We start from the raw sequence: 26,381 nt of genomic DNA, 5'->3' as shown, positions 1-26,381 counted from the left end.
CCATTAGCAACCCCCCCAAGGAAGAGAAGCGATCGCGCAACGTTCGACGTCCCATTAGCATTACGACCCCCCCCCCCCCCCCCCCCGGAAGAGAACCGAAAAAAAATATTGGCACCCGGCCCCCTTCACGTTACTAAATATGGCCCTCGACACCACTACTCTATTGCAACCCGCTGTTTTGTTTAGTAGACTTACAGTTGTTATGCGTTGACATAATAGCACGCACTCAAAATAGATTTACATAAATTAAATAATTCTTCTGCCCACTCCCTTTTAGTTAACTCTGCCCGCGGATTTGAATTGGGGCTGCTTTGTCTTAATGAATGATTTTCAGTAGAAATTGAAGGGAAAAAAACAAACAATATTATATTTCAATGTAATTACAGTCAGAAACGCATTTTGTCTGACACAGAAAACAGGAACCTCGAGTGAACACGTTTGCCCACTGTATATTACTGGGGGTGAGATGGGAGCAAAGTTTCCGACATAAAATGTTGGAATGTGGCCGGCTCAGCCCATTGTGATGCACAATGGCTTCTTCAAGGTGAAAATGTTGCCATCTCCATGGAAATGCGCTGCCATAGCTCCTTAGTCTGTTTGCCTCTCTTCAGGTTTTGAAGCACATCGTTTAACTGCATAACACCCACGGGTGTGAGACAGAAGGCGGCTCTGGCGCTGCGGATGATGTTGACAAAGTCATCGTAGTCGGCGGGTGTCAAGTGAATGAGCCTGTGATGGATATACTGCAAAAAAAAAAAAAGGGGGGGGGAGAACAAAAGGCTAATTGTCAAACAATTCAGCAAAAAAGCACAGAAATGATTCGTCGACTCCATTCCTTGTTCCAAGCACTGTGCTGGGAGCTTTTACTATGCTATACTTTTACTTTTACTAACCATTTGGAGCAGAAATTTACTAGTAAAAAAAATATTCAATAACAGTCATCAGATTTAGTTGTCGTGCGTGTATAGAAACATTGACTTGCAGTGTCAAGTTTTAGGAGAAAAACATCGTGTGTCCTGAAAGAACAATTTTAACTCCGGGAAAACGCTTTCTATTCCTGTTTTTCTTCAAAAAGGGTCTTTGACCTGTTTGCCCTGTGTCACAAAGCCCCAGAAAACCTAGATCCTCAGATCGCTGGAACACGCAAGGCCCCTCCGCAGTGGTTGGGGACGGCTCCTTCATCTACTGACTCTGAAAAGCTCAGTGGGCTAGTAGTAGAGTGTCCGCCGCCCTGAGACTGGAAGGTTGTGGGTTCAAACCCCGGCTGGCCGAGTCATACCAAAGACTCTAAAAATAGGACCCATTGCCTCCCTGCTTGGCACTCAGCATTAAGGGTTGGAATTGGGGGGTTAGATCACCAAATGACTCCCGAGCGCAGCACCGCTGCTGCTCACTGCTCCCCTCTCCCCCAGGGGATGGATCAAAAATCACACGGGGATGGGTTCAATGCAGAGGACAAATTTCACCACACCCAGATGTGTGTGTGACAATCATTGGGACTTTAACTTAACCTTAAAATGCTAAGTATCACCTCTTTGGCAACCTTGGAATTTTGGTACCATACCTGCAGGTAGGAATGTTGGCAGCGCTGAACAAGCTGGTGGAAGGCAGGAGTTCTGAGATGGGTGTGAAAATGAGCAGGATTCAGCCTCTGAAGTGCCTCCATTATGATCTCCTGTAGAACAAATGGACTCAGGACACCTTTAGCCGCTCCCACGCAGAATTGGTACACATAGTTGACTCCTGACAAAACACAATACGACAAGTTGCTCAAGACAGTTTGATTGACATCTGAGGGAGGCTGCCGGCGGTGATGGCCAGGCAATGCAGTATTTTTAATGCATCCACATAGCATACAATGCCATGCAATACAATAGCACTTTATTTATAAAGCACGGTCAATAAAAAAAAAAAAAAAAAAAAAAAAACTTGTACAGTAGTATTAATATGCAGCGACAAATAGAGCAACAACAAGGTCAGTCTTTTGTTGGGTCAAAGGTTAAAGACTAATTAGCTCTGCCAGCTGGTATAAAGGGCCCTCGCAGCCCTGGCAACATTGAGCAGGGGCTGTTTCATTTGCAGAATGCAAGTCATCATTTTTGTAAGGCACGATAAACTACATGTGTGATGTGTGTGCCAACTTTCATACGTTTTTGTTATGACCTTGAAAATATGCATCTTTTTCTTTTTTCTTTTTTAAAGAAAATTGCATTGCCACAGCAACAGTGTTGGACAAAATAAAAAGCTTTGCTAGCAATTTTTGACATTTTGAAGACAGATAATACACTGCACACGAAATTAGCAAACTGTCATTATATATCTATGTATTTTACCCAAACAAATACTTATAACAAATAGGCTCACCGAGTCTTGAAGCAAGTGCTAAAAGCCATTTGACGTCGTCTGTGTAGGGTGGGCTTCGGGAAAAGTTGTTTGGGTGATCATTATGAGCTCTCCTTCCCAGCATCTCCAACGCTAGCATACCTAAGAAAAGGCGGTGGAATTTTCTTGTTATTCAGTTTTCTAGTAGCATTCATACCGCAGAGCGTGTGTGCGACATGAGCGCAATCAATAGGCTCAGCGAAAAGGCTAGCAGTCACAACAGCGCCAACTAAGGAAACCATCAAGTGAAACAAGTAAACAAAGGCAAAGCTCCAAAGACAGTGGGCTGTAACAAAAGAAAGACGCCGGCTGGTGAGAGGCCTAAATGATAGACTACAGATCCGCCACAGTTAGTATTTTTGAAACATTTACAGAATGTTTGAATAAGAGAAAACAATTCTCACCAACTCTATAGGCAGAATGGAGATAGTGCATGCCCTGCTGACTGATTGGCTGAAGGTGTTCATCCTCTGCAGGGTAGGAAGTGCTCGCCAGTAGACTCGGCTGGGCGGAAAGCGAAGAACCCTGGATAGCCTGAAAGGTGGAGCCGGTATGGAGATTGCCAACTAAAAAAAGATGACAGATGTGGTCAGTTCTTGGTCTCAAATGTACACAAAAAAGCAAACGCAGCCAGTCTTGACCTGCTACAGTCGAGTTCATTGGTAGACTGCTCTCCGAATGATAGGGATAGGCAATCTGAGTCATGGGCGGCACGGGGATTGCAGGGAAGCTCACAGCACTTGCTGCCATGGAAGGCGAGGGAGCAGTAGCCACAGAAAAAGGGTACTGGGCACCAAAAAAGGCTGGGTGGATACCCTGTCGGTGAGACAAAAACACAGCAGTGAGAAAGGAAGAAAGAAACTTGCCCTCAGCTGTGTTAGGAATGTGGCGATTAGTAATTGGGGGGGAGCAGGTTGGGGTAAAACAAATTAAGGGAACAAGGCAGGGACAGACTATCGTGTCATGAATTAGACCGACAACAACATGTTACAGAAAGAACCTCCTCACCTGGGAGAAAAAAGGTAAGGGAACAAGGCAGGGACAGACTATAATGTTATGAATTAGCAACATATTACAGCAAGAGCCTCCTCACCTGTGGGTATGTACCTCCAGACACAGGAAAGACAGCCGGTCTTGGTGTGTGCTGAAGAGGATGACCCAAGTATTGGGGGGAACAAAGAGGGGGACAAACTGTGGGCAGATGGGTCTGTATGGTGGCGTAGGGGTGAAGGCCATGCGTATGAGCATGGACCATAACCTGCCCTGACATGCCGTGGGACTGATATATGTTGGAACCCACAGAGATAACTGGTACAATAGCTGCCGCCGCCGTAACTGCTACTCCGGCCGACTCCGCATTGGTCGTTCCCACCCCGCAGCTGGTCTCTGGGGTCCTTCTGCTTACGCATCCCTTGGCCCCACATCGCCCCAAAGTCTCTCTTTGTTGACTTAAGCCTCCTCCTATGATCGAATGCTCATACAGCCAGTACCACTGATGCGCCACCTCAAACAATACTTCAGGATAAACACCTCCACCTTTAGCTGCTTCTTCAACAGCGACACAGGCTTTTTCTAGCATCGTGTTGTCCTGGAATGAAGGTGGGGGAGAAGGGAAAAAAAAATAATAATAATATAAGAGACCAAAAAGAAAATCTGGTTAACTGCATCCATTTGTAACTTTATATTATTTTAGTCTGCCTTCACAGCCTCATTTTGGATTTGACAATCAAACTGACAACAGTTGGAAGGAATATTAGAGCACCTGTTCTTTGCACTGCACCAAAGCTCTCTGGATCTCATTCGGGTTCAGAGCGTGTGCATGAGGCAGGCAGCTGAGAGCCAGTTCGGCAGCTGCACGGACCATATTGAGGTCCCTCGCCCGTGAGGCCCGATCGGCCAATGACGCCACTTCTGGCGGTGTGAGATGACCATCCCAACACTCCATCAAAATGTTGAGGGCAGCACTACCAATCTCCATAGCTTGTCCTGAAAGGGTATGGTAAATGGCAAATGAGAAGAAGAAAAATAAAAAGCATACACCTTGACAGTGAGTTAGAGCAGCAATTGAAATCCCCAAATTGGTTATTGGCACTGTCAACACTTTCAGTACAAAAGGTTCACTCATCACGTCCGTCCACAATGTACCAAAACACACCAGTAATCCAGGACACATGTGATGAGTAGGTTCTGGACAGCCAGTTGGGAGAGACAAAGTTGTGGAGGCCGAGGGCATATAGGCCAATCTCAAAGGCGCACAGATGAAGGTTTCTGTGAGGTCCCTGATGCACTCCGCTAACAGACGGCTGGGTGAAAATTGAAGTAGATGAGTTTCCTCCAGCTTTGATGAGGACCGTCTTTGCTAACTCAAAGTAAAAGTGAGCCGCAGCCTCTGACGGCTGGTTGGGGACATGAGGCGCGTGGCATTCCGGACGACGTCCTTTGTATCTAAATGCAGAGAGGAAAATACATCTAGAATCATCTAACAATACCGTCGCAGGTAGGGTGTGACATCCCTGGTGAAAGGTTTGATTGTTGAAGTATTTGTGGCAGGCAGGCAGGCAGGCAGGCAGGCAGGCAGGCAGGCAGGCAGGCAGGCAGGCAGGCAGGCAGGCAGGCAGGCAGGCAGGCAGGCAGGCAGGCAGGCAGGCAGGCAGCCAGGCAGCCAGGCAGCGTTTACCTGCTGGTGTCCGTGCTCTTGGCCCTGGCACCGCACCCTGCACGATTTGATCCGCTAGAGGAGGAGGATCCCAAAGAATCTGAGGACGAGCTACTGATGCTGTCGCTATCTTGGCCCCGACCCCACGACGTCGCCGTCCATCCGCCTCGTAATGGCCGTCGGCTCAGAGTGGGAGAACTGTCTGAGGTCGTCTCCGGAGCGCTGCTGTCAATACTTGCCATACCTGTGCGGGCAGATTACATGAAACGTCAATCTATTCTTTGTTATCGTCATCATTAAACACAATTCAAAACATCAAGGTAGTATTTGCTTAGGGTGTGAGTGTGGACCGTGCTGCTGCTTAGGGTTTGAGTGTGAACCGTGCTGCTGCGATAGAAATATACAACATGTAAGGTGAATCAAGCATGAAACCAATTGCCTGTGGTACCAGTGTGTTTCTTCTTCTGTCGGGCAGGAGATCCCCAGTATCCACAGCGTTCCCCAAGTGCCACTCTGCTCGACACGGTGTTGTCAAGCTTGAATGTGCTTGACTCGCTTTGATAGTCACTTTGATTGCCTCCCGGGACTAGATGGAAGGAAGCAAAGCCGTACGATACAATACAAATCAATACACATACTCTGAAGCAGCAATAAGGAGAAGGTGGAATGGTTTGAACGAATCAAGAACTGACATGAGTTGAATCGTTTATAGGTGGAATGGTTTGAATTGCAATCAAGAACTGTAGAAATTAGAGGGGGAAAAACTGAATGAATCCAAATACTTGTGTCTTGTGGGAGAATGTAGAGTTCTTGGAATAAGTAGACAAATTGGTTAAAATACATACAAATTAGAAAAGAACAAGTGAATTCTTCAATATTAGGGGGGAAAATGGCGAATTTTTGATATGTGGCCATTTGGGGAATGGTGATTTGAATGAGCCTACGGTTGTGACTTTCTATTGGCAATGATGACATTTTGCAAGGACCACATCTCACAATGCTTACCAAGATTAGGAGCGCTGCGTCCTGCAGTGCTGTTCTGCACAGATTTCTGCTCATCCGCCGGCTCTTGGCGAGCCAATGCGGCGGCGGCGGCGGCAGACGTGGAGTTGAAAGATGTGCTTCCACACGAAGTCGAAGGGCCGTGTTTGGATGGGCTGCGTTGGCTGGATGCTGCGGGCTTGTTGGAGTAGAAGGAACTCAGGGTCTGAGGTTTGTGTGTCTGACCCTCTCTGTCTAATAATTTATCAAGGATCTGAAGACGGACAGATGACAGAAGAGAGGATAGTGTTGAGTAAGCAAGGAAATGGAAAATGCAAGCATGTACAAACAACCAAAGTGACATTTCCTTTGGCCTTCACTCAAATGCTGAGCGGAGAAAATAGCTAGCGTCGTAGATCATTCTAAGAAGAATCCGGTTCGTCAAAAATGACGGAGAAAAGTGGAGCAAAAGCAGCTACTCTACTAGATTCGGTTGTGTTCTTGGAACCTTTCCAAGAGTACAATTTCTCTCGTGGTTCCAGTGCGCACAGCAACCTGTGAAAGAAGTTTCTTTGCCCTTAAATCAGTGCTTCTCAAATAGTGGGGCGCGCCCCCCTTGGGGGGCGCGGTGCTATTCCTGGGGGGGCGCGTGTGACCCTGGGGAACAGGCTTTTTTTTTGGCAGTACTAGAATAAAGTGTAATTGCGCGTTTACTACAGCAGGGGGCAGTGGCGCTCTCATTGTTACTTCTGTCACGTTTGCGACAGTGCAACATTTTACGACTTACAAGACAAGTTAGGATAGTCACGGTGGGGAGGGGGGGCGCGATTAGTTTTCTTCTTGCTAGGGGGGGGCGTAACAGAAAATAATTGAGAAGCACTGCCTTAAATGAATCCAAAGGACAACCGTGCCCTTAACATGGAACAGGAAAATGTTGTCTTTCTGGAAGCTTCCGCTATTGCGAACGAGGCGCTGACGTTGAATTTTCATCTGTACACAATGTGTCGTCTGTCTGTCTGTCTGTCTGTCTCTCTCTATATATGAAAGCGTCTCTCTTGAACAACATGTTTGTCAGCACAGAATGTTCTTACCTTCTTGAGCTTGGTCTGGTGATCTTTATATGTAATCATGAGGGCCAGAGCCAGATCTCCCTTAACCCTTCTTGTTCCTTCACAAAGAAGAGGATGTTCTGCTTCACTTACTGTGGTCTTCATGCCTGCATACACAATTAAAGAGGATTGGGTCCGGAGAAGACAAAAAAAAAAAACGTGCGAGGGACAAGGCGAGACAGACGCAAGTGGTGCTATTGGGATTGAGCCTATGACTCCCAATTTAATGACCCGCTGGATAAAGTGGCTCGGGAGAGGGAAGTCTGCCTTTCTCTCCTAAAGCCGTTGAACCCGCCCGCAGAATGGATCGCTATAGTACATTGCACAGACAAACGCCTTCATTCTAATGACACTACGTATTACCAATTCAAGTGCAAAGTGAAGAAGATACCGCCAATTGCGAGCAGAGCATATGTACTTACCTAGTGCTGAAACAGCTGCATCAAAGCCAAGCTCTTCATCACCCGGCTTTTCACTGCTGACCTTGCGACTGGAGGAGCTGCAGCCAGTTGGAGAGACAACTGGACAAAGACAAAAACGGGTTGTTTGGAATTTCTACCTACCCCAGTAAGGCTATTTGACATCATGACAGACAAGGAAGATTATTTGTCAAGAATTCAACAGATGATGATAATAACAAAAACAAATAATGCAACACGTAAACAGATGACGATAAAAGTGGGAAGTGCTAGACAAAGACTGAGCCCCATTCGGTTCTTACCCGGGGCAGAGAGGACATCAAAAATAAAGCTGGCCAACATGAGAGGAGGGACTGGTCTGTAACCACAGTAGTTTCCATCTCGGAGTTGCACAGCCCTCTCTCTGATGAGCGACATTTCCGGAAGACCCATAGGAAGTTTCTTCAACAAAGCCACAATATCTGACTCTTGGTAAGCCAGCTTCACCTGGTTAATTCACAAAGAGTAAGTCCATCTTCTACGTGAAATACATTCGTTCGTATTTATGGCGTTAGATGGGGGCCAAAAGTTTAAAACTTCCAACTCAAAAAATGCATGTGTTGAGTTTGAATTTTGAAAGAAAAAAGAAAAGAAAATGGTGATGGTGTATTTTAAGCCCAAATCATTTTCTGAAATGTTTTAATAGCCGTAGCTGATTTACCTCTAAAGCTTTTGTCGAAGCTGGCGGTCTCTGGAGTTCCAAGGAGAACATCCCGGTGTTGAAGGCCAGGTTATGGAGCTCCGGTCGATCACTGAGTACAGTGATGAGGAAGGCTGCTTTTGAAAAGGTGTTGGTGGCTACCTGAGTCTGACGGCCTGTCGACACTTTATTCTTCTTACCCTAAAGAAATACAAAGGCAAAGATGAGGCCTTTATACATCCCTAGAAATAAACATACTACATTTGAAATGTATTTGATTTTGAAATCATTTTTGCTTGATACAATGAAATCTCGACAGTCTAAATCACAAGTCGTAGCCGCTACGACCGCTTAATGACTTACTAAGTAAGCTCACTTGCCTTAGTCTGTGGCTGCTCCACTTTTAGGTCCGGAGGGTTGGCCAGGAGCTCCTTTGCTAAATTCACGGCCAGTTGACACGCTTCGTTATTATAACCGTGAGCATGTAGAGACTCGGCACAGGCAAACAGCACCTATCCGAACAACAGCATTTTGGCTCACACTATTCAAAGTATACCATAACCAGTCATACCTTAACAACCATTTGTTTATGGCCACATTGAAACTCAAATCACTTGTGTCTGTAATGAACTTTATGAACGGAAATGCCATCAAAGTGTTCCAGCAACACCACGAAAAGAAAAGGGTCTCGAAAGGGATCTCACATCCCTGGATGTTGGAGACCTGGTACTTTGGGTACTGACAGATTGGGATTGGAACATAGATTGTTACAATTATTCTTTTTATCATTATATCCGGCAGCAATTGCAGCAGGACGAGCAGTAGCGGTAATTCGTCACATGGGGACTGATATGGTCGTTTGTTGGCTCAGAAGACGCCGCTCCAACGTGGCAGACCCAAACGACGGATTGTTCTCAACCAAAGTGCTGTGACTGGACTTTTGTGCTTTTCGCAGAGTGCCCATCATGAACACCATGTTGAGAAGTAAGTCTCCATTTATAATCATGTCAACGGATTGGCAGCTAGATGTTATGGAGGCTCCGGTGAGAAAGCATAATATAGCAAGCGTGAATTTAAAAGGGCTGGGTGACTGACAGTTACTGTTAGCATGCTATAGCAAGCATGAATTCAAAAGGACTGGGAGAGGGGTTTCAACATAACCTTTGAGCCAAAGGATGTACTGTCATCCAGTTTTCAAATTATTAGACACATAGTACATGTGCTCAACCTTGATGTCAGAAGACCAAGTCATTGCCCTCACAAAATAATAGTTCAACTTACCTCCATTCGTTCCTCCTGCTCTAATGGCTTGATCCCTGCAAAGATGTCTGGCCCGTCTTCGTGGCTGTCAACCAGCTGTCTGTATGCTCCCTCTTCTGAAGCAGGGCTCAGGTAGTAAAGCTGGTAGTCATCTTCACACACAACTAGTCCACCACCATTTGACGCTTCCGCTCCTTTTGGAGCAATTCCACACACAGCGGCTTCTCTATTCTCTGCTTCTGTTCCGGCACGCATTTTCTCCTCAAGCCCACCAAGAGGCTCGGCGGAAGCTCCATCGCACGAATTGGCTAGCGGCTGGTCACCGTGAACTGGCTTGACGCCTCTGGTCTCTTCCGAGTCCTCCTGTTGCGTCCGGTGCTCGAATTGGTCGGAAACATCGAATACGGCCACGTCTGTCTCTTTGAACGCTACGGTGGCATGACTGCTGCTATGTTTACAATCCGAAATCTGGCCATCCTTGCACGACGACTCTTGGGGCAGCGGAGCGTTTGAGGGAAACCCCATCGATGCTGGAGGAATATATTCAAACGTGTTGCTTGCCTCGGCCCCCAAAGTCAGACTACAGCCATCATCAAGGCTGAGTTCGGCAAGGTCTGGCTCAAGAGAGCTATCCTCGCTGCTGGTTCTCTGTTTAGCATTGATATTTTGACATCCCCCTAAAATGCCCCCCTTCCCAAAGCCTTTCATCAGTTTCAACTTCCCCCCGGAGGCACTACCTGTTCCTTTGTAAAAGCACTTTCCTTCTCCATCTTCTAGAGACAGTGCGAGAGCCCCTCCTCCCAGACGAACCAACATAGTTCCCCCTCCGTTGACTGCAATGGTCTTTTTTTTGGTTAGCACCATCTCCTTTGGCCTCACCACAACCTCTTCTTGAAACGACGACCGAGCGCTTCCTCTCGAATGAGAATCTGCTCCTCTTAGTTCCGAAGCTTCCCTGATAGCTGATGCCGCCGCAGAGGCTCTCGCTGCTCTCTGTTGCTGCGTTCCGCGAGGCCAGGACAAGTTGGCAGTATTCTTTTCAGCGTGACAAGATGTGATACCTTCCAGAGGGTAGGCCATTTGCCAGTTAAAATAACATGACTCCACAGCAGGTTTAAAGCCCTGGAAGAGCTTGTCCAGGGACTTGCGATGTTGCCCACGCTTCACTATCTCTATAACTTTAAGGTGCCGGTGCTTCAGATGACTTGCCAGTTCCAGACGCCTAGGAACGAAGGCACAAGATGTATTTTCGTCAGAAAAAGAAAAAAAACATCAATCAATCATTACATCACCGGTGTTACCTACTGATAGGTTTGTAGGTTCATGAGTAGTACAGCTAAGAGTTTACACGGACTTTGGGGTCAACAGAAGCTCCAACTATTCTCATGTTATTCTTCGGACTCGAATACATTATGTTCGGTACATTCGTAAGGCTTAGTAAGTTCGTAGCGCTCCAGTCCAATAACAATTGCTGTAATCATAGACGGACGGCCATTTCGAGTTGCATGTGTCGATTTTGTTTTTGAAGGGGAGGATAAAGTTGACAGAGCAAAAACAAAATGTATATACACATATGTGCTTATGCAAATCATCGGACCTGCAGGGGCTGATAGTGGGGTCTAGCACTGCTAGTTTCCACAGAACCACGATTTCATCGCACATGCTGGCACAGGCATGGGCCGCTACATCCGATTGACCATTGGTTCGTCCAGTGTGTCCACTGGCACTGCTGTGTGATGCAGACGTCCGAACACTATACCACCAACTGATGATCTGGAAACAAACACCGCAGGCATATATTCAGAAATAATAACAATCAAATAATCACCACCACAATCAAAATAATTCCTACAACAGCAATAGGGAAGTCGCAGCCATCGCTCCCCGGCCCCTTCAAATATTTCTTCCAAAATAAATGTCTTCGCTCCTCTGGCCCTAATCCTAATTTTTCTATTTCAAAGATTAGGGACCTCGCACAGCTCCTGGTGCAAGCCCTAATAATTCCTAGAAAAACAAACAATCGGGAGCCGCTGTTCAGGCTCTCGCAAGCATGGACGATGTACCTGTTCGTAAGTCAGGCACTGCTCAGTGAGTATCTCGAGGAGTGGTGCAGCGTTGCTGTCTCGTCTCTTGAACATTTCTCTGACGATAGATAGAAGGTTCCAAATGCCTTCTGGCTCTCGGCCTCTTAAAGGTCTTAGCAGACAGGCCCATTCGGCAGCAGCCGGTGGCTCAGTGGAAGACAGATACATGGAATTGACGTCACTGTGAACACAAACGCACGCACAAGCGATTAACAGCAGAGTCCGACTTAACGGCCGCCGATATTGAATTGGCGTGTCGAGGTCTTAAAGACGCACATGGACACATTGGGGACCAACGACTATGCGTGCCCGACATCCTTCAGACGCCTTTAGATTTGTGTCTTCTGACCATACAGGTGGGAATAAAATGCTTCATGTCAAACTAAGCTCATTTTGGGAATGTAGTTGCTATGATACAGCACGTTATACTGCATCTGGAGTTGTAAAAGACAGTTTCATCGGCCGCAGCGATGCATGCGGCTATCGGCGGTGTCGCCATTCGCAAGTAACGAGGCATTGTTTTCTTAGCATGGATTGCACTTTCTACAAAGAATGGCAAGAATAAGATGAATAGATTCAACTTCATCCAGAATGTGCGCGACAGAATCATTCAAAGAATTAACCCGAGTCAGTAAAAGTTCACCAACAATCGAAAACCTTGATAGTGTGCTTCGATTCGAAATAAACAACCTGAAGACAACAGGTGAAGGTCCGCAGAATTTATGCAGTGTCTTTTTGATGTTGTCACTCAGAGTGGATTCATCCAAATACCAGGTACTCTGATCAGAAACCGATGGTCCAGCTGTGGGGTCTTCAAGCGCACACACCACATTTTTGGTTTATTGTCATTATTTAATTGCTGTTCATGCAAGATCAACTTGTGGTATTCTCATATATGGGATGTTTTGGGCTAATTTACCTGGAGCTCCACACAAGGTGTTGATTGCAGTAGACTGAGAGGATAAGAGTTCATCAAGCAGTCGTTGGGCTGTGGGTAGAATCTGGAGAGACAAAGCCATCCGACGCACAAAGTACCATGAACGGTCTTGGCATGCCCTAACCCAGGGGTGGGCGATTCCGTTCGTCGAGGGGCGGCCGGTGCTGACCGCAATTGCCTACCCCTGCCCTAACCCTAACGCTGGCACGGACCACACTGCGCCGTCAAAGTGACAAGTCATATTGGATTTGTTCCAAATTCATAGCAGCGTAAAGGGTGGGGGTGGGGGGGTCGGGTGTAACATTACACATCGAACATTACATTACAAAAAGACAGGAAGTATACTCTGGACCTCCGGTTCTGGGTCATCAGCGACTACATGTCATTCCTTGTCTTTTCGCATCATTTGATAAGCCTTGACAACTTTTTAATCAGCCTCTCAGCCTTCACCTGCAACTACTGCAGCAATTGCATGCTCTCCTTTTCGTTGCTTTCCAATGATATGATTTGTTTTATTGGAAAGAAAACATACCTGTTGAGGTAGCTCACTAATAAGATACTGGGCAAATTTCTGCAGCTGATCCCTCTGAAGCCTGGACAAAGACTCTGACACCGGGGCCCTCAGACAGACAGCTGAAGCCTGTCGAGAAAGCCAGAGTTATGCCGTCCCTCTGACAAGCGTCGGTCGAGAGGCAAGCGGCACTTTGGACTATGGACTAACTGGAAACGCTCCATGGAGGACTGGTAACAAAGGAATCAATTACTATTTAAAAGTGCTGTCGGAAAAGGAGAGGCTTGACTTTAACCAGGTGCCTAAGATGAAAAAAGATGGCTTTAACAACAGCACCAATTTGCCCCTCCAATTTTTTACTCTTCACTTTAAGACCCATATTCGACAATGTTAGCTTTAGATAAGGCGACAGGGTCAACGGGATGGGATGTACGACGGTCAATTAAGATTATAAAAATACTTTCTAATATGATGATGATCATTTGCTTGAAATATTTCATGTCAGCCATGCTTTTTTTTTTACTTACATTGTGAATCCTGAACAGACAGAGTGCCACCACATGGGCACACCATTTTGCCCCAGCACCACACGTACAACTGCAGGAAGTGATGCGACAGCGATCAAACATTACTGCCACGTTGTAGGTGCCTCTAGACTGTCCGGCCTGACTGGGCACCACACATGCACTGAGATGGAAACCTGAAACAGAAATGGGGGGGGGACAGACATCAGCACTGTGAACTGCTGAAACGTCATGTTTTCAAAAATCTTAGCATTAGACAGAGCAACCAAACATAGTTACATTAACAAAAATGAAACACACACACACACACACACACATTCAGCCGCATTGCACAAGTGCGGCACGCCTTCATGCATGTCAATCATGTCCAGCAATATACACACCAATTTGCAGAGGGTCTTTCACGGCTCTGATCCGGTGCAACTGCTCACCACGCTGAAATTCATCAGGACTTCCGTTTGCCAGGCACGAATACAACCTGCAATCAGAGGAAGTACACATTAAAAAAAAGGGAATTGAAAAGCAGCGCCTAGTTCAGGGGTGGGCAAGTCCGGTCCTCAAGGCCTGGTGTCCTGCATGTTTTAGTGATCATGGCTGTCTTTATTTTGTAATGTTCAAAGTTCAAAGTCATCTTTATTGTCAATCCCTTCATATGTCAGACACACAAAGAAACCGAAATTCCGTTTCCTCCATCCCACGGTGACGAGACACAGTACACGATAAACATACAAGTAGACGACACAAAATAAAAACAACAAGGCACTAACAATAATGATATTAATAATAAATAAATAATTATAGGTCTCCCTGATGCAACACACCTGATCCAGATGATCAGGATTGTTATCCAGCTACTGCAGACGTTGCTAATCATCCGACCATTTGAATCAGGTGTGTTGCAACAGGGTGACATAGAAAACGTGCAGGACACCGGCCCTCAAGGACCGGAATTGCTCATACCTGGCCTAGTTGATAACGAAGTAGTGCAAACACCGTAAGCAAAAGTCTTGAAACATTTTGAGAGCCATCGTTTCGACACGTACAGAATCATTTCAAACAACTCTAGAAATGATTAATAGGCCCCGAGCAGTGACAGCTGTGAGATCCCAATTGTTTTTGTAGCAATTATTCTTATTAGGGCCCGAACATGAACCCAGCACCAAAATGATGCTGTTTTGGACCTGGCCGAAAATTCATGAGACTTTGCATACACACCAGGCCTGGCAAAAATAATGACGGTCAGAGCCCAACTCCGCAGCGACTCGTCTGGCTTCCAGCTGGCTTAATGCCAGCCTGTGAACGATTGAAAAATAAACAATTACAACAAAAAAATATTTTGCTGTGTGCGGTTGGCATCCTTGAATGTCTGCAATGCGATGCTGCTGCGGGTGTTTTAGCCTTCTTTTGTGGCGAACGCCCTGCCCTCTTCATCAACGAGAGAGATGCTTCCCGCCTGGACAAACTGCTGAGGAAGAGGGGTTCGATTGTGGGCACGAAGCTGCCTGGTCCTACGGCGGTAGAACAACGGGTGTCGATCAGGGTGCTGCTGTCCATCAAGGACGACCCGGACCGCCCACTGTCGGCACCCTCTCCGGGAGGAGGAGGAGCAGCTTCAGTGACATCTCCACGGAAAAGAGGAGGAGCTCATTTCTCCCCCATGCCGTGAGACTTCTGAACTCAACACGGGGCACAGGGGTGGGTGCGTGCGTGCGTTCACGCGCAAATTGATCTGGGTTCCTCACGTTTAACATGAAGTCTGTTTCATTCTAAATTGAAAGTAAAGTTTTTTGTTGTTTTAGTAATTAAAACAGCGGCAGGTAGTCAGAGTGCCACTGCACCTAGCTGTTGACTAAATCATGTTTGCAAGGCTTCAATGAAATAGGATATTTCATTCGTTGGACTATCTTTCTGTTTCGACTGACTTACAGACAGACGATTGACGGACAGGGGAAATTTGTTGACAGAAGCGCAGTTAAAAATAACCACGGTGCACTGACGATTACAGTTTGGTTTGGCTTGAAAAGATGTTGAACTAACGCTGGACAACGGATACCATGGCCGCTGACAAATGACGGCGGCGCGGCAAAGGTTACTGATGGAGTCGACGACTATGGAAGGAAAAATAAATAGGGCTCTCACAGTGTTTGCTGCTCCATTCAAATAATGAATCATTCCATTTGTTGTTGGGACCTCGCAGCATTTGCTGCTTGGGGCCATAATTACATTTCTAAAGTACCATTTTTAAGTGTATGTCATGAGCCCACCTGATGTCATCCTCATTTTCAGGGAAGCTCCAGTACGCAATTCGAAGCTGAAGTTGTTCTGGCACAGGGGGGTAAACCTTCTCTACCACCTCAAATGGGATGTGAAAGGCTACTTGTTTGGCTGACAACTCCACCAATGGAATGACCTGACCATCTAGAAGAAAGAAAAAATGATCAAATACAAGACATAGGAGGAAAAAAATGACATTAGGCACGATAAACACATTTGTAGCGTCTTCACGCTATGTATCGCCATATTGTCCAGCTCGAGAGGGGACTGTACATCACATAAGCCTGAGAAAAAAACCAAGCGTTTCATGCAGTGCAGTCAGACTTACCATTTAGGACAGCAGCAAGAATGACACAAGTTGAACTTAAAAATTCAATGGATAGACAATAAAAGCGCTTCCCCAACCTGTAGCCCTCGCAGTCGGAGATGTGGCTCCAGCAGATTGCTTCTTCCATCCTCTCCAGTTCTGGCAGAGGCTCTCAGCCTCAGAAATGAAAGAGCACAAAGAGTCTTCCTCAAATCGGTCAGAGTCTTCAAATGAGAACCTCTCCCCCTCTTCCCACTCGGCAAACATCAGTTCCATTCCGGCGACGATAAAGATTCATCCGCCGGCGGGCGGATCCGTCACTTGACTTCTTCTTCACTTCTTGTCGTCCATCGACTAAAATATCCAATGTTTGGACTGGTTTGGGGGTTTCATTGTTTGTTTTCATGGGACGGGGAGGAATGTGACGCGTTTCTAAGCATTTGTTTATATAAATCGGAGGACCTGTCCGGTTACAGTCTCGAAGAATTGACCATTGCGGGTTGGTCAGTTTACGCCTAATATTAAAATAAACAACTGGTATTTACCTCAATGCAAAGACAACGTTGGTGCTATACAGACTTCCTTCACACATTTAGACCATTCCGTCGAAATCTCAGCTTTTGCTTTCGACAGGCTATCCCTTTACGTTGTCTCGTTCCCACCTAAAATGACGCTTTCCGTTTCCGTCCCTTTGGCGTTTTAAGTGTTCCCGCGTCGAAAAACAAGGTGTCTAGCTTGTGCCGCAAATGTTTTGTTTTAGATTTTTTTTTTTATCAATTTTTGAGTCACCACCAGACTAATGTTTCTATTCTTCTTTTTTCTTCTTCTTCGTCTCTTTTCTTCTTCTTCGTCTTCTCTTTTCTTCTTCGTCGTTTTCTTTTTTGGAAGCTTTATTCATATAGTCAATACAATAACAAAAACACAACGCATCAGAAACAAAGAATACAACTGCAAGGGGGTATCCACCTGTCATTAGGTCAGATAATCGGTGATAGATACCTTCAAACCTTTCCGTTTTGATACGATGAAGGGATTTCAGATAGGTCGACCAGAAAGATTGTCAGAATGGGCGGGGACTTGAGAAGTCTGTGAATAAAAAAAAAAAAACTTTGCAAGACAGCGAATCAGGTTATAAACCAGCTTGTTGTGGTAAAGAAACGTTCCAAATGTCACTATGAAGTCCCTTGAAATAGGTAGAACGTCAAAATATCCCTGGTTCCAGTCATGTACTCTCGTTTGGTAAGTTTATTGAGCGATCCAAGCTGACAAACAAAACATCACTATATGAAAACAAGGTGGTTTTTTTGTGTGCTCTCCTCCAAAAGCCTCGAGTCTTTCTACACTCAAAAAGTATGTGCTCGATTGTTTCTAGTACCTCATTCTCACAGAAGATATACGTACACGCATTGCCTGCACTGCAGAGGCCGTGTCAAGACTTCCGAGTACGTCATACGGGCGGGGTGCAGCTGCAGCGGTGGCGAAGTGCAAAGCAGAAGGACCACCATTTTATAACGTCGTAGATTTTCAACCCGTGAAACTCGTTTAAGCTGTTTCGAGATGGGAAATCGGGTCACTCGTGAGGACTACGAATGGGTTTATACTGACCAGCCACACGCTGACAGGAGGAAAGAGATCCTTGGTGAGTTAGCATCTTTAAGCAAGTTGCATAAATGCCAAACCGTACAGACGTTGCTCTTATGATTATTCTTACGATTAAAGTTATCCCAATTGGCTAATGGCTAACGGTTACAGATCAGTTGCGATTGACGTGATCGTTCCAGAAGCGATGTCAATGACATCACTTAGCTTCGCCTATTTAGTTATTGGCTGTGATGTAATGTACGCGATTTCGGTCAGACCAGACTAGTCTGTGTGCGGAATGGTTCATTACTTCCCTTGACTCCCTTGGATTATATTATAGCCCATCTACGCGTCAGTCAAATAAAAATGGTTTCCCGACACGCGCCCCGTTAAATACGTCGTCGTTGTTGTTGTTACATACACCATCGACGTATGCTTTTGACTCTATTGGAAACTGTAAAGATTAGCGTATAAAGCTGTGTAGATGTGAATGGGTTGTTCGAATAACAAAAAAAGAAAAAGTAAGTAAAATGTCCCCCAAGAGGTGGGCAAAGTTCTGCTGGGGGTGGGAGTTCAAACTCTTTCCGATGGGCTTCTGTTCCCAACAACCCGTCGCAGTACGTTTAGGACATTGCTCAGAGGCACACCCCGCCCCGCACTATTTAAGCGGCGTTCCTCGTCCCTCATATCATAGACCTGCTCTATCAGCGTCTTTTTAAACGTCATTTAGAAATCTGCGCATTCGCCAAAGATGAAGCGCAAAGTGACGAGGGATCATTGTACATCAATAAGTAAATGCATTTTTTTTTTTTTTTTGATGCAACTGCTTATTTTCTGAATATAACTTTGAACCCCCCCCCCCCCTTTCCTACAGCGAAATATCCACAGATCAAGTCTCTGATGGGTCCTGACCTCCGGCTAAAATGGATCGTGTGCATGATGGTGGCCATACAATTTTTAGCTTTTTATTTGATCAAAGAATTGGACTGGAAATGGGTTTTGTTTTGGACTTATGCCTTCGGGAGCTGTATCAACCATTCAATGACTCTGGCTATCCACGAGATCTCCCACAATACGGCTTTCGGAAACAACAAAGCCATTTGGAACCGATACTTTGCCATGTTTGCCAACCTCCCTATCGGCTTGCCGTACTCTGCCTCTTTCAAACGCTATCACTTGGACCATCACCGCTACCTCGGCGGAGACGGTGTCGACGTAGACATCCCGACTGAATTTGAAGGCTGGTTTTTCTGTACACGTTTCCGCAAGTTTGTCTGGATTATTCTGCAGCCACTTTTCTACGCCATTCGACCTCTTTGCATCAACCCCAAACCCATCACGCAATTGGAGCTGACCAATGTTTTTGTTCAGCTGGCCTTTGACATTGTGCTTTTCTGGGTGTGGGGAGTCAAGCCGGTGGTGTACATGCTGGCTGGCTCTTTGCTGGGTATGGGTCTTCACCCAATCTCTGGTCATTTTATAGCCGAGCACTACATGTTCCTCAAGGGCCACGAAACCTATTCTTACTACGGCTCCCTCAATCTGCTGACCTTCAATGTAGGGTATCACAATGAGCACCACGACTTCCCCAGCATCCCAGGACGTAGGCTACCTATGGTTAGTATACTTGAAGGTGTCACTAATCGTCAAAATTATTCATGTCGGGCTGTTGTGATAGCCAAAGATAGCCAACACCCCACAAAACAACCTCTGAGAGCTTTGACCCCATTCGACAAATCCCATTGCTTGATCCGTCAAAATGAAATCACCGTTGAGTCAAATTCTCATCTAAATGCTCTGCAAATGTTTCAGGTGCACACATTTTGGGCTGTGCATGGTGGTCAGTACTCCTAATTGTCGTTTCTTTTGCAGGTGAAGAAAATAGCAGCAGAATATTATGATGGTCTTCCCCAGTACACATCGTGGGTTAAGGTCCTGTATGACTTCATCATGGATGACACATTAAGCCCATACTCACGAGTAAAAAGGAAGCTCAAAGGAGATATGAAACTGGAGTAATTTCAATGAGCGCTTCTGTGAAGAAGAAAAACCAAGACAATTTATGTTTTGGATATCGTCCTGGGTCGTCCCCGGGGTCTCCTACCGGATTGTTAACTTTCAATGTGTCTTATTAATTGTGTCTTATTTTTAATTCATGAGAAATTAGCTATGAAACAACTTACCATGCTTTTACGATGTGTAGGACAAATACTTTCCTGAAATAAGTTGCAGTAAACCTTTTGATCAACTAACGACCTGTCATTGTGAATTTTTAACATTTTGTATGGATTCTGCAACCTTTTTGTCCATGTATTAACACTTGCAAGCAGTTTGAGCTACATTTTTCTGCAAATTTCTTTATGTATCAAATGCAAGAACGACAGGAAATGACCACATTTATCATTAAATGGCAGCCATCTTGGTTCTACAATTGTCTGCTTCATTCAAATGTTTTCAATAAAGGTAATATCAAAAATGTAAAGTTGATATTTTATGGTTGGATGGGAGAAAAAGAGAAGAAATGAATAAAAAGCGATTAAGTCATTATTTACATCGTTGATAAGGACATTTCTATGCGGTGGTGACGATAGTGATGAATAACAGACTAACATGGGAATAATTTGAGGTACAGGAAACAAAATGATATACTTTATAGTAGGTGTAAAATACTTGGTTGAAAATAATGATTGTTATACCGTACCGCAGGGGTGGGCGATTCCGCCCGGTGCTGTCCTGCATGTTTTATAGGTCTCCCTGCTGCAACACACCTGATTCAAATGATCAGGATTGTTATCCAGCTTCTGCAGACCTTGCTAATCATCTGACCATTTGAATCAGGTGTGTTGCAAACAGGGTGACAGAAAACATGCAGGACACCGGCCGGCCCTTGACGAACGGAATTGTCCACCCTTGCAATACGGTATAACAATTAATTGCCCACCCCTGCCGTATTGGACTGATGCAAATACTATCCGTGATATTTGTTGTCTTGCGGAATGTAAACATGCAAGTTTGAAAGAAACCGCGATACCGAGTGTACAAGATTTCATCGTGTTAGGGCATTGTCCTTTAATAACAAAATGTTATTGAAATATTTTGTCATGTTGGGCAATGTTTGTGTTATAAAAAAAAGAAAGATCAAATGAGACAATTTTCCATTCGCTAACTGCTCTTCTGTCAGCTCACATCAGAGACTGCATCACATCATATCTGGTTCGCATTGTCCTCCTTGAAAAATAGGAGAGGCATGATATTGGTGAGTAAGCAGTTTTTTCCACTTCTACTTATCTAGCTTGTTCTTCCCCTACATTGATTTATAGGAGCTCCTGTTGTGTATGAGAATTTGACCAAGCCACTTTGGCACAATGATTCTATAGGTCTGCTATGCGCTTGAAGGATCAGCAGAATCAGTTCAAGCGCAATGGAAGGCTGTCGGGCTGCGTTCTAATGGTACAATTTGACAAGGACTATGCATTGACTTGCCCTTCATATTGTTCGCTTGACCTCTTATTTTCTGTGTGGTTATTCACTCATTAAAGAAAGTCTTAAAGCTACTACCTACCTTAATGGCAGAAGCAAGCTCTTGTAGCGTTTGTTCATATCGGTCCTCTAGACTCTTCAGGCTTTCGGGTGCAATGATTTGCTTTTGGATCCCCCGGCTCCCTGCCTCAGTAACCATCTGAAGGAAGTCTTGCTTCTGAAGGGACGACAATAGATGTGCCAACGCGCCAACCGATGATTTGTGTGTGGCTTTATTGCGAGTAATGCATGTATCAATAAAGATGTGCAATACCTGGACTCCAAGCAGAAAGGTAAAGGCCAGGCCAGGCTTTCCAGCTCTTGCCGTTCTTCCAATTCTGACAAAACAACCCTCATTTAAGGTTCAATTGTTGCAACTTCGCATCTATATACGAGGGCTCACCTGTGAATGTATGTCCTGATGTACTGTGGCGCATCATAGTTGACAACACATGTGACCCCAGAGATGTCAATGCCTCTGGCAGCTGCATCCGTGCTGATCAACCTTCAAATGCCAACGTGCCCAATTACAATGTCTATATGTACCTGGTGTTGGCACAACGCTTTCATTTTGAAATACACGCCGACGCTCCGTTTCCTGTCATCTCTTCAACTTCAAGAAAATACGCTTGCGCCGCCCGGGAGAAAAAGAAGGCGGGCGGGCGAGCAAGCGAGCGAACCAACGAACGGAACGGCCCGGCCCGTCCACTGATGCTTTCTGTTCCTTGCGGCGTTGGGCGGAAGACTCGCCCACTGCGAGTCAGGCATTAGGCTCTGCGCTAAACGGCCAATGTTTTTCAAGGAGTGTGTGCGCACGCGCAGTCTTACACGTGGATTTTTCCTTGTTCAAATTCCTTCAGCTTCTTCTGTCTTTCTCTGGGAGACAGTCGGGAGGAGAACTCTGCCACTCGGATGCCACCAAACAGTCGTATCAGCAGGTGAAGTCTGAGTCAAACAAACGAACAGACACTTTTAGACAAATACAACCAAGACTAATACATGAAGTTGCTTTCCTCTCTAACCTGTGAGCTGTCATTCTGGAGTTAACAAAACAAAGAATGGGTCTCAGCTTCAATCGGAGGATGAAGAGGAGGAGGATGAGAGGCTTTTGGCTAAGCGTACAGGGCACATAGAATTCCTAGGAAGAATCCAAGCGGTCGCTTTTCAGTACGAGCATCCATTGGCGTTCGGTCGCTCGGACCAAACTAACCGTCAGACTTTGGGGGAAGTCAAAGTGCTCGGGTTTAAGGGAGTCGACAGTTGGCCGAGTTGCCAAGTGACCGGTGGCAGCGGCGTTGGTGGAGCTGAAAAGTCTGGGCTGATGGAGGCCCAGCTGCTGCAATTTCTCTGGATTTTGCGTGAGTGTGGCAGAGAAAAGCAGCTTCTGAAGTGGCATTTGAGGAGGAGATAGGCTGGAATGGCCACAAATGAACAACAACATGATGAACCTCACAAAAGGATTAGAAGGTGGAAAAAGAAGCGCAGGTTTATCGAGGCAAAACGGTACGCAATAACAGCAGTGACATGAGCCACAAAGCAGAAAAGCCATTTTGTGGCCATGTAAGCAGCACTTGATTTATCATCATGGGTAGGAGCGTGCATAGCAGTGGCAATTATTTTGTGCTGCAACGCCAAACAAAAGAAGTGGCAACAAAGTAGTCGTTTAAGAGTGTCGGTTTTCTTCTTCCAATTGTGATGTCTACAGTGGAGGCAACAGCCAGTTTCAAAAACCCACTTGCGCACTGTGCAATCATTGCAATAAGGCCTTGAGGGACTCACCGGGCTGCTGTAACAGACAAGGGTGCTTTTTGCCTGGAGAAGGACACCTTCTCTGCTCTCGCTTCCGCCGTTCCATACACTGCCTTCACCACCCGGCTGAGCCAAGACTGGCGCATACTGTCAATCATCTTGTCTGCCTCGTCAATAATCTGGGCCAAACGATGCAATCCGTCAGAACAAAGAACAGAGTTTGAAAAGAGCTAACCTTTGAATGCTGGGAACTCACTAGAAACCTAAGGTGATGCAGACATAAGCCCGAATTCTTGGTAATATGATCCACAAGTCGACCTGGAGTAGCTACAACAATGTCAGCTAAACAGCGTCTCACCCCCCCTCTGAGGAGAAGAAATCAAATGAATGACATCCTTACAGCTCCAAAGTTTGACTTGGACTATCATCACCTGTGTTCAGAAAGCAAAGCCAGCTCTGCCTCAAATGACTTCTGGCCTGCCAGCATGACCACTTTCAGGGTACTTCCCTCCGCATAGGATGTAAACACCTTGAAGACCTAAACGGAGCAAAAGTTAAAGTCCCAACGATCGACACACGCGCACGAATCTGGGCGTGGTGAAATTTGTCCTCCGCCTTTAACCCATCCCCGTGTGATTTTGAGCCATCCCCCCGGGGGAGAGGGGAGCAGTAGCGGTGCCGCTGCACACGGGAATCATTTTGTGATCTAACCCCCCAATTCCAACCCTTCATGCGGAGTGCCAAGCAGAGAGGCAATGGGCCGCATTTTTATAATCTTTGGTATGACCCGGCCAGCCGGGGTTTGAACCCACAACCTTCCAGTCTCAGGGCGGCGGACACTCTACCACTAGGCCACTAAGCAACAACCGCTTCCAGTCATTGGAAATTCAAAATCTTTTCTGGATCAAACTGAACATTTGGATTCATTAGTGTAAGTGATGACAATAGTCCCAACGCATGCGCAAACTTTTAGCCACATACAAGTCAAAAGACACACGAGACCTGCTGAGCGAGCTCTTTGGTCGGTAACACGGCCAAGGCACGAACTTGGCAAACGACCCTCTTCATCAGCACCTGAAGGACAACAACATCATTAGTTTCCCCCCCGAAGCGCAAATACCTATCACGGATCCTGATGGGTGCTTGACATTCGAAAGAACGTCATTCATTTCCCTAAAGCTCAAGTAAAAATGTACGTTCTGACTCTGATCATCTTCGAATCCAATGATTGCAGCGAGAGAAGACAATCCCTGTAAGGGATCAATGAGCGGATTCCGCTTTATCGACACCATCCGGTGGAAAAAAAAAAAAAAAAGGGATGATAACGATTTTGACAGATGACGGTGACTGTGTATTGTGCCCACTGGGACTCCATTTCAAGAGTGGTACCAGCAAAGCAGGAAAATAAATCTTTGCACTTCAGTTTTGGGTGGGCAGCTCACTTGTAACACAGGGATGACAAAAGCCAGAGTCTTGCCACTGCCCGTTGGAGCAGAAACACAAATGTCTCTGGGTTGATAGCCACCTTGTCCAATCAGTAGTGCATTGTGTACACCCTCCAAGATGACTGGGATGACCTCTGCTTGCACTGCGATTGGAGAAAGGCCACACACACATTAAGTACCACACAGCACATGTACCAGACCAACATTGAGTCACCTGGAAAAAAGTGCTGAATTCCATGATGGTGGAGTTTCTTTAGCAGCGACACACTAAGTCCTCTAATATTTGAGCAAGGCACCAGTTTACTTTTCAAGTCCCGGGGGATCACATTGGGCCGAGCCAGCCAATCAGGCAGTACTCTGTGAACCTGGGAACAGTGTGCATGCAAAACTGAAGAAACAACAAGAACTGTGGCGACATTAGCTTCTTGGTACCCTTTGAAGAGTCTTCGTCATTTCACATGTCCGATTCAAGCGCTGGCTCAAATTTGCCCTTTGCTTATTCAGAGTGCTCCCAAAAGGCGGTCCCCACACTAGGGGTTCCGACTGGAGCCGACCGACCCTTAGTCACAAGCCGACAAGTCAAATATGAAAGAAAGTGGTCAAAAGCGGAATGACTGCACTGCGAAAACTAATCCGTTTCAACAGCTCATCTTTGTAGTGTATTCAATTTTAGGTTGAACATGATTTGCAAATAATTAAATTCAGAGGGTTCTTTACTGTTTAACACAACATCCAATCTTCATTGAAACTTGCTTTGGCCAATTTGGAACATTCTATAGTGAGCATCAACAATTCATTGTACCTTTTGGACTGGTCTGTTTTCAAATCCTCCCAGAACTGTGAAACCAGATGGAGTAGAAGGCATCTTTGAGCTGGGATTTGGGATGTCATCATCTGGCGTCTTATCAACCTCTCCATAGCTGCTGACGACACCAGGCTCCCGAAGTCTATTAAATTCACAGTCTATCAACATATGGAGAATTATTGTGTTATTCGAAAAGGTACAGAAAATGTTGAGTGTATAAAAAAACACGCGCGCGCGCACACGCACACACACACACACCTGAGTGGCTATTCTTTTGGTTCTTCATCTCAACTTTCTTTCTTCTCTTCACTTCATCCTCCACAGAATGGATATTGTCCGAAACGGCCTTGGATTTCCTCTTTTTGCATCTTTGGCTTTCTTGGCTGCTGTCATTATAGGCCTCTCTTTTCGTTTGATGACCTGTTTCAGAACACTCTGCGAAACGTTGCTTCTGATTCTCTTGTGCCTTCAGATGTAGTTTTGAAAGAAACACCTGAGCTCGGGACTCCTTCGAAATGCTTCCATCTTCATCGTCTCCAAGATACCTGTTGATTTAAAAATATTTAACTAATAGCTAACAATTCTTCATTTCAATTTCGAGCCGAAATGAAACACGAGACGTTTCACGTGGTACATTTACATTCATTGCATCGATATGTCACGAAGAGCTCCTGAAGTTTGCTCAAACGAGAAAGCTGCACAAACACTTTCAGTTAGTGGCCAGTATTTCCTACCTGTTTACCCGAAACAAGGACATTGCACTGAAAAATCAAACTTTAGCGTTGTTAAACGACTGCGTCTCCTTCTTCTTCTTCTTCTTCTTCTGCTGCTGCTGCTGCTGTTGTTGTTGTTGCTTCTGCTGCTTCTTCTTCTTCTTCTGCTGCTTTTACGACCGCCAGCGCCGCTTTTTCTTCTTCCAGGTTTAAACAGCGGATTAGATACCTTGGCGATGTATTACCGCCACCTACAGGATGGCTTCGTCCACTACTAGTTCGCCTGTGTCGTAGAGTTTAGCATAACAGGCCAAAGGATTTTAAAACCCTAAAATGGCTGTGGTGTAATTCAACTGAAAATGTATCTGGGGAATCCGCCTTGTGCCATTTTCTAGCAGGTTGTGGGCCTTGACAAATGCCACACGTTTTTTCTAACAGCCTTTTGT

At 45.7% G+C, this 26,381-nt stretch overlaps 3 protein-coding genes across 5 annotated transcripts; 1 reads left to right on the top strand and 2 right to left on the bottom strand.

The window, feature by feature from the left end:
* Positions 1 to 340: 340 nt before the first annotated feature.
* On the bottom strand, positions 341 to 17,099 carry zswim8 (zinc finger, SWIM-type containing 8). Of its 2 annotated transcripts, XM_061284437.1 has the most exons (26): positions 16,222 to 17,011; positions 15,807 to 15,960; positions 13,926 to 14,020; positions 13,546 to 13,718; positions 13,040 to 13,147; positions 12,490 to 12,571; positions 12,261 to 12,381; positions 11,550 to 11,751; positions 11,084 to 11,259; positions 9,508 to 10,708; positions 8,607 to 8,738; positions 8,248 to 8,427; positions 7,850 to 8,033; positions 7,551 to 7,649; positions 7,111 to 7,235; positions 6,044 to 6,293; positions 5,487 to 5,624; positions 5,060 to 5,282; positions 4,538 to 4,827; positions 4,145 to 4,368; positions 3,476 to 3,970; positions 3,024 to 3,198; positions 2,787 to 2,948; positions 2,365 to 2,484; positions 1,565 to 1,743; positions 341 to 743 (listed from the first exon to the last, which is right to left on the bottom strand). In XM_061284437.1, the coding sequence occupies exons 1-26, from the start codon at positions 16,397 to 16,399 to the stop codon at positions 540 to 542; spliced, it is 5,670 nt and encodes a 1,889-aa protein (XP_061140421.1). In that variant the 5' UTR covers positions 16,400 to 17,011; the 3' UTR covers positions 341 to 539. The 2 variants fall into 2 exon arrangements, with proteins under 2 accessions (XP_061140421.1, XP_061140420.1); XM_061284436.1 differs by having other exon boundaries at positions 2,787 to 3,198; positions 16,222 to 17,099.
* A 463-nt stretch (positions 17,100 to 17,562) lies between these two features.
* Positions 17,563 to 20,186, top strand: degs1 (delta(4)-desaturase, sphingolipid 1). The gene is made up of 3 exons (XM_061284453.1): positions 17,563 to 17,762; positions 18,579 to 19,321; positions 19,577 to 20,186. The coding sequence occupies exons 1-3, from the start codon at positions 17,681 to 17,683 to the stop codon at positions 19,721 to 19,723; spliced, it is 972 nt and encodes a 323-aa protein (XP_061140437.1). The 5' UTR covers positions 17,563 to 17,680; the 3' UTR covers positions 19,724 to 20,186.
* A 555-nt stretch (positions 20,187 to 20,741) lies between these two features.
* Positions 20,742 to 26,116, bottom strand: ddx51 (DEAD (Asp-Glu-Ala-Asp) box polypeptide 51). 2 transcript variants are annotated; one of them, XM_061284445.1, is made up of 16 exons: positions 25,957 to 26,116; positions 25,481 to 25,767; positions 25,220 to 25,380; positions 24,632 to 24,782; positions 24,415 to 24,560; positions 23,975 to 24,046; positions 23,404 to 23,510; positions 23,229 to 23,337; positions 23,003 to 23,151; positions 22,434 to 22,635; positions 22,246 to 22,361; positions 22,052 to 22,168; positions 21,627 to 21,728; positions 21,498 to 21,561; positions 21,267 to 21,401; positions 20,742 to 20,932 (listed from the first exon to the last, which is right to left on the bottom strand). In XM_061284445.1, the coding sequence occupies exons 1-16, from the start codon at positions 25,977 to 25,979 to the stop codon at positions 20,909 to 20,911; spliced, it is 1,965 nt and encodes a 654-aa protein (XP_061140429.1). In that variant the 5' UTR covers positions 25,980 to 26,116; the 3' UTR covers positions 20,742 to 20,908. The 2 variants fall into 2 exon arrangements, with proteins under 2 accessions (XP_061140429.1, XP_061140430.1); XM_061284446.1 differs by lacking the exons at positions 22,246 to 22,361; positions 22,434 to 22,635.
* Between the last annotated feature and the right edge of the window lie 265 nt (positions 26,117 to 26,381).

The sequence above is a fragment of the Syngnathus typhle genome, linkage group LG8 (genome assembly GCF_033458585.1).
Source record: "Syngnathus typhle isolate RoL2023-S1 ecotype Sweden linkage group LG8, RoL_Styp_1.0, whole genome shotgun sequence".
NCBI lineage: Eukaryota > Metazoa > Chordata > Actinopteri > Syngnathiformes > Syngnathidae > Syngnathus > Syngnathus typhle.
This window is presented reverse-complemented; position numbering and strand designations above follow the sequence as displayed.

Coding starts and splice junctions, on each gene's coding strand:
- zswim8 (XM_061284436.1), bottom strand. CDS start 16,399: ATGGAACTGATGTTTGCCGAGTGGGAAGAGGGGGAGAGGTTCTCATTT. Junction 8,739..9,507: donor AGCAGGAGGAACGAATGGAG/GTAAGTTGAACT, acceptor TTGTTCGGATAG/GTGCTGTTTGCCTGTGCCGA. Junction 7,236..7,550: donor TGCAGCTGTTTCAGCACTAG/GTAAGTACATAT, acceptor TTGTGTATGCAG/GCATGAAGACCACAGTAAGT.
- degs1 (XM_061284453.1), top strand. CDS start 17,681: ATGGGAAATCGGGTCACTCGTGAGGACTACGAATGGGTTTATACTGAC. Junction 17,763..18,578: donor CAGGAGGAAAGAGATCCTTG/GTGAGTTAGCAT, acceptor CCTTTCCTACAG/CGAAATATCCACAGATCAAG. Junction 19,322..19,576: donor CAGGACGTAGGCTACCTATG/GTTAGTATACTT, acceptor TTTCTTTTGCAG/GTGAAGAAAATAGCAGCAGA.
- ddx51 (XM_061284445.1), bottom strand. CDS start 25,979: ATGTCCTTGTTTCGGGTAAACAG. Junction 25,381..25,480: donor CCAAAAGAATAGCCACTCAG/GTGTGTGTGTGT, acceptor ATATGTTGATAG/ACTGTGAATTTAATAGACTT. Junction 21,729..22,051: donor GAACAAGGAAAAATCCACGT/GTAAGACTGCGC, acceptor TGGCATTTGAAG/GTTGATCAGCACGGATGCAG.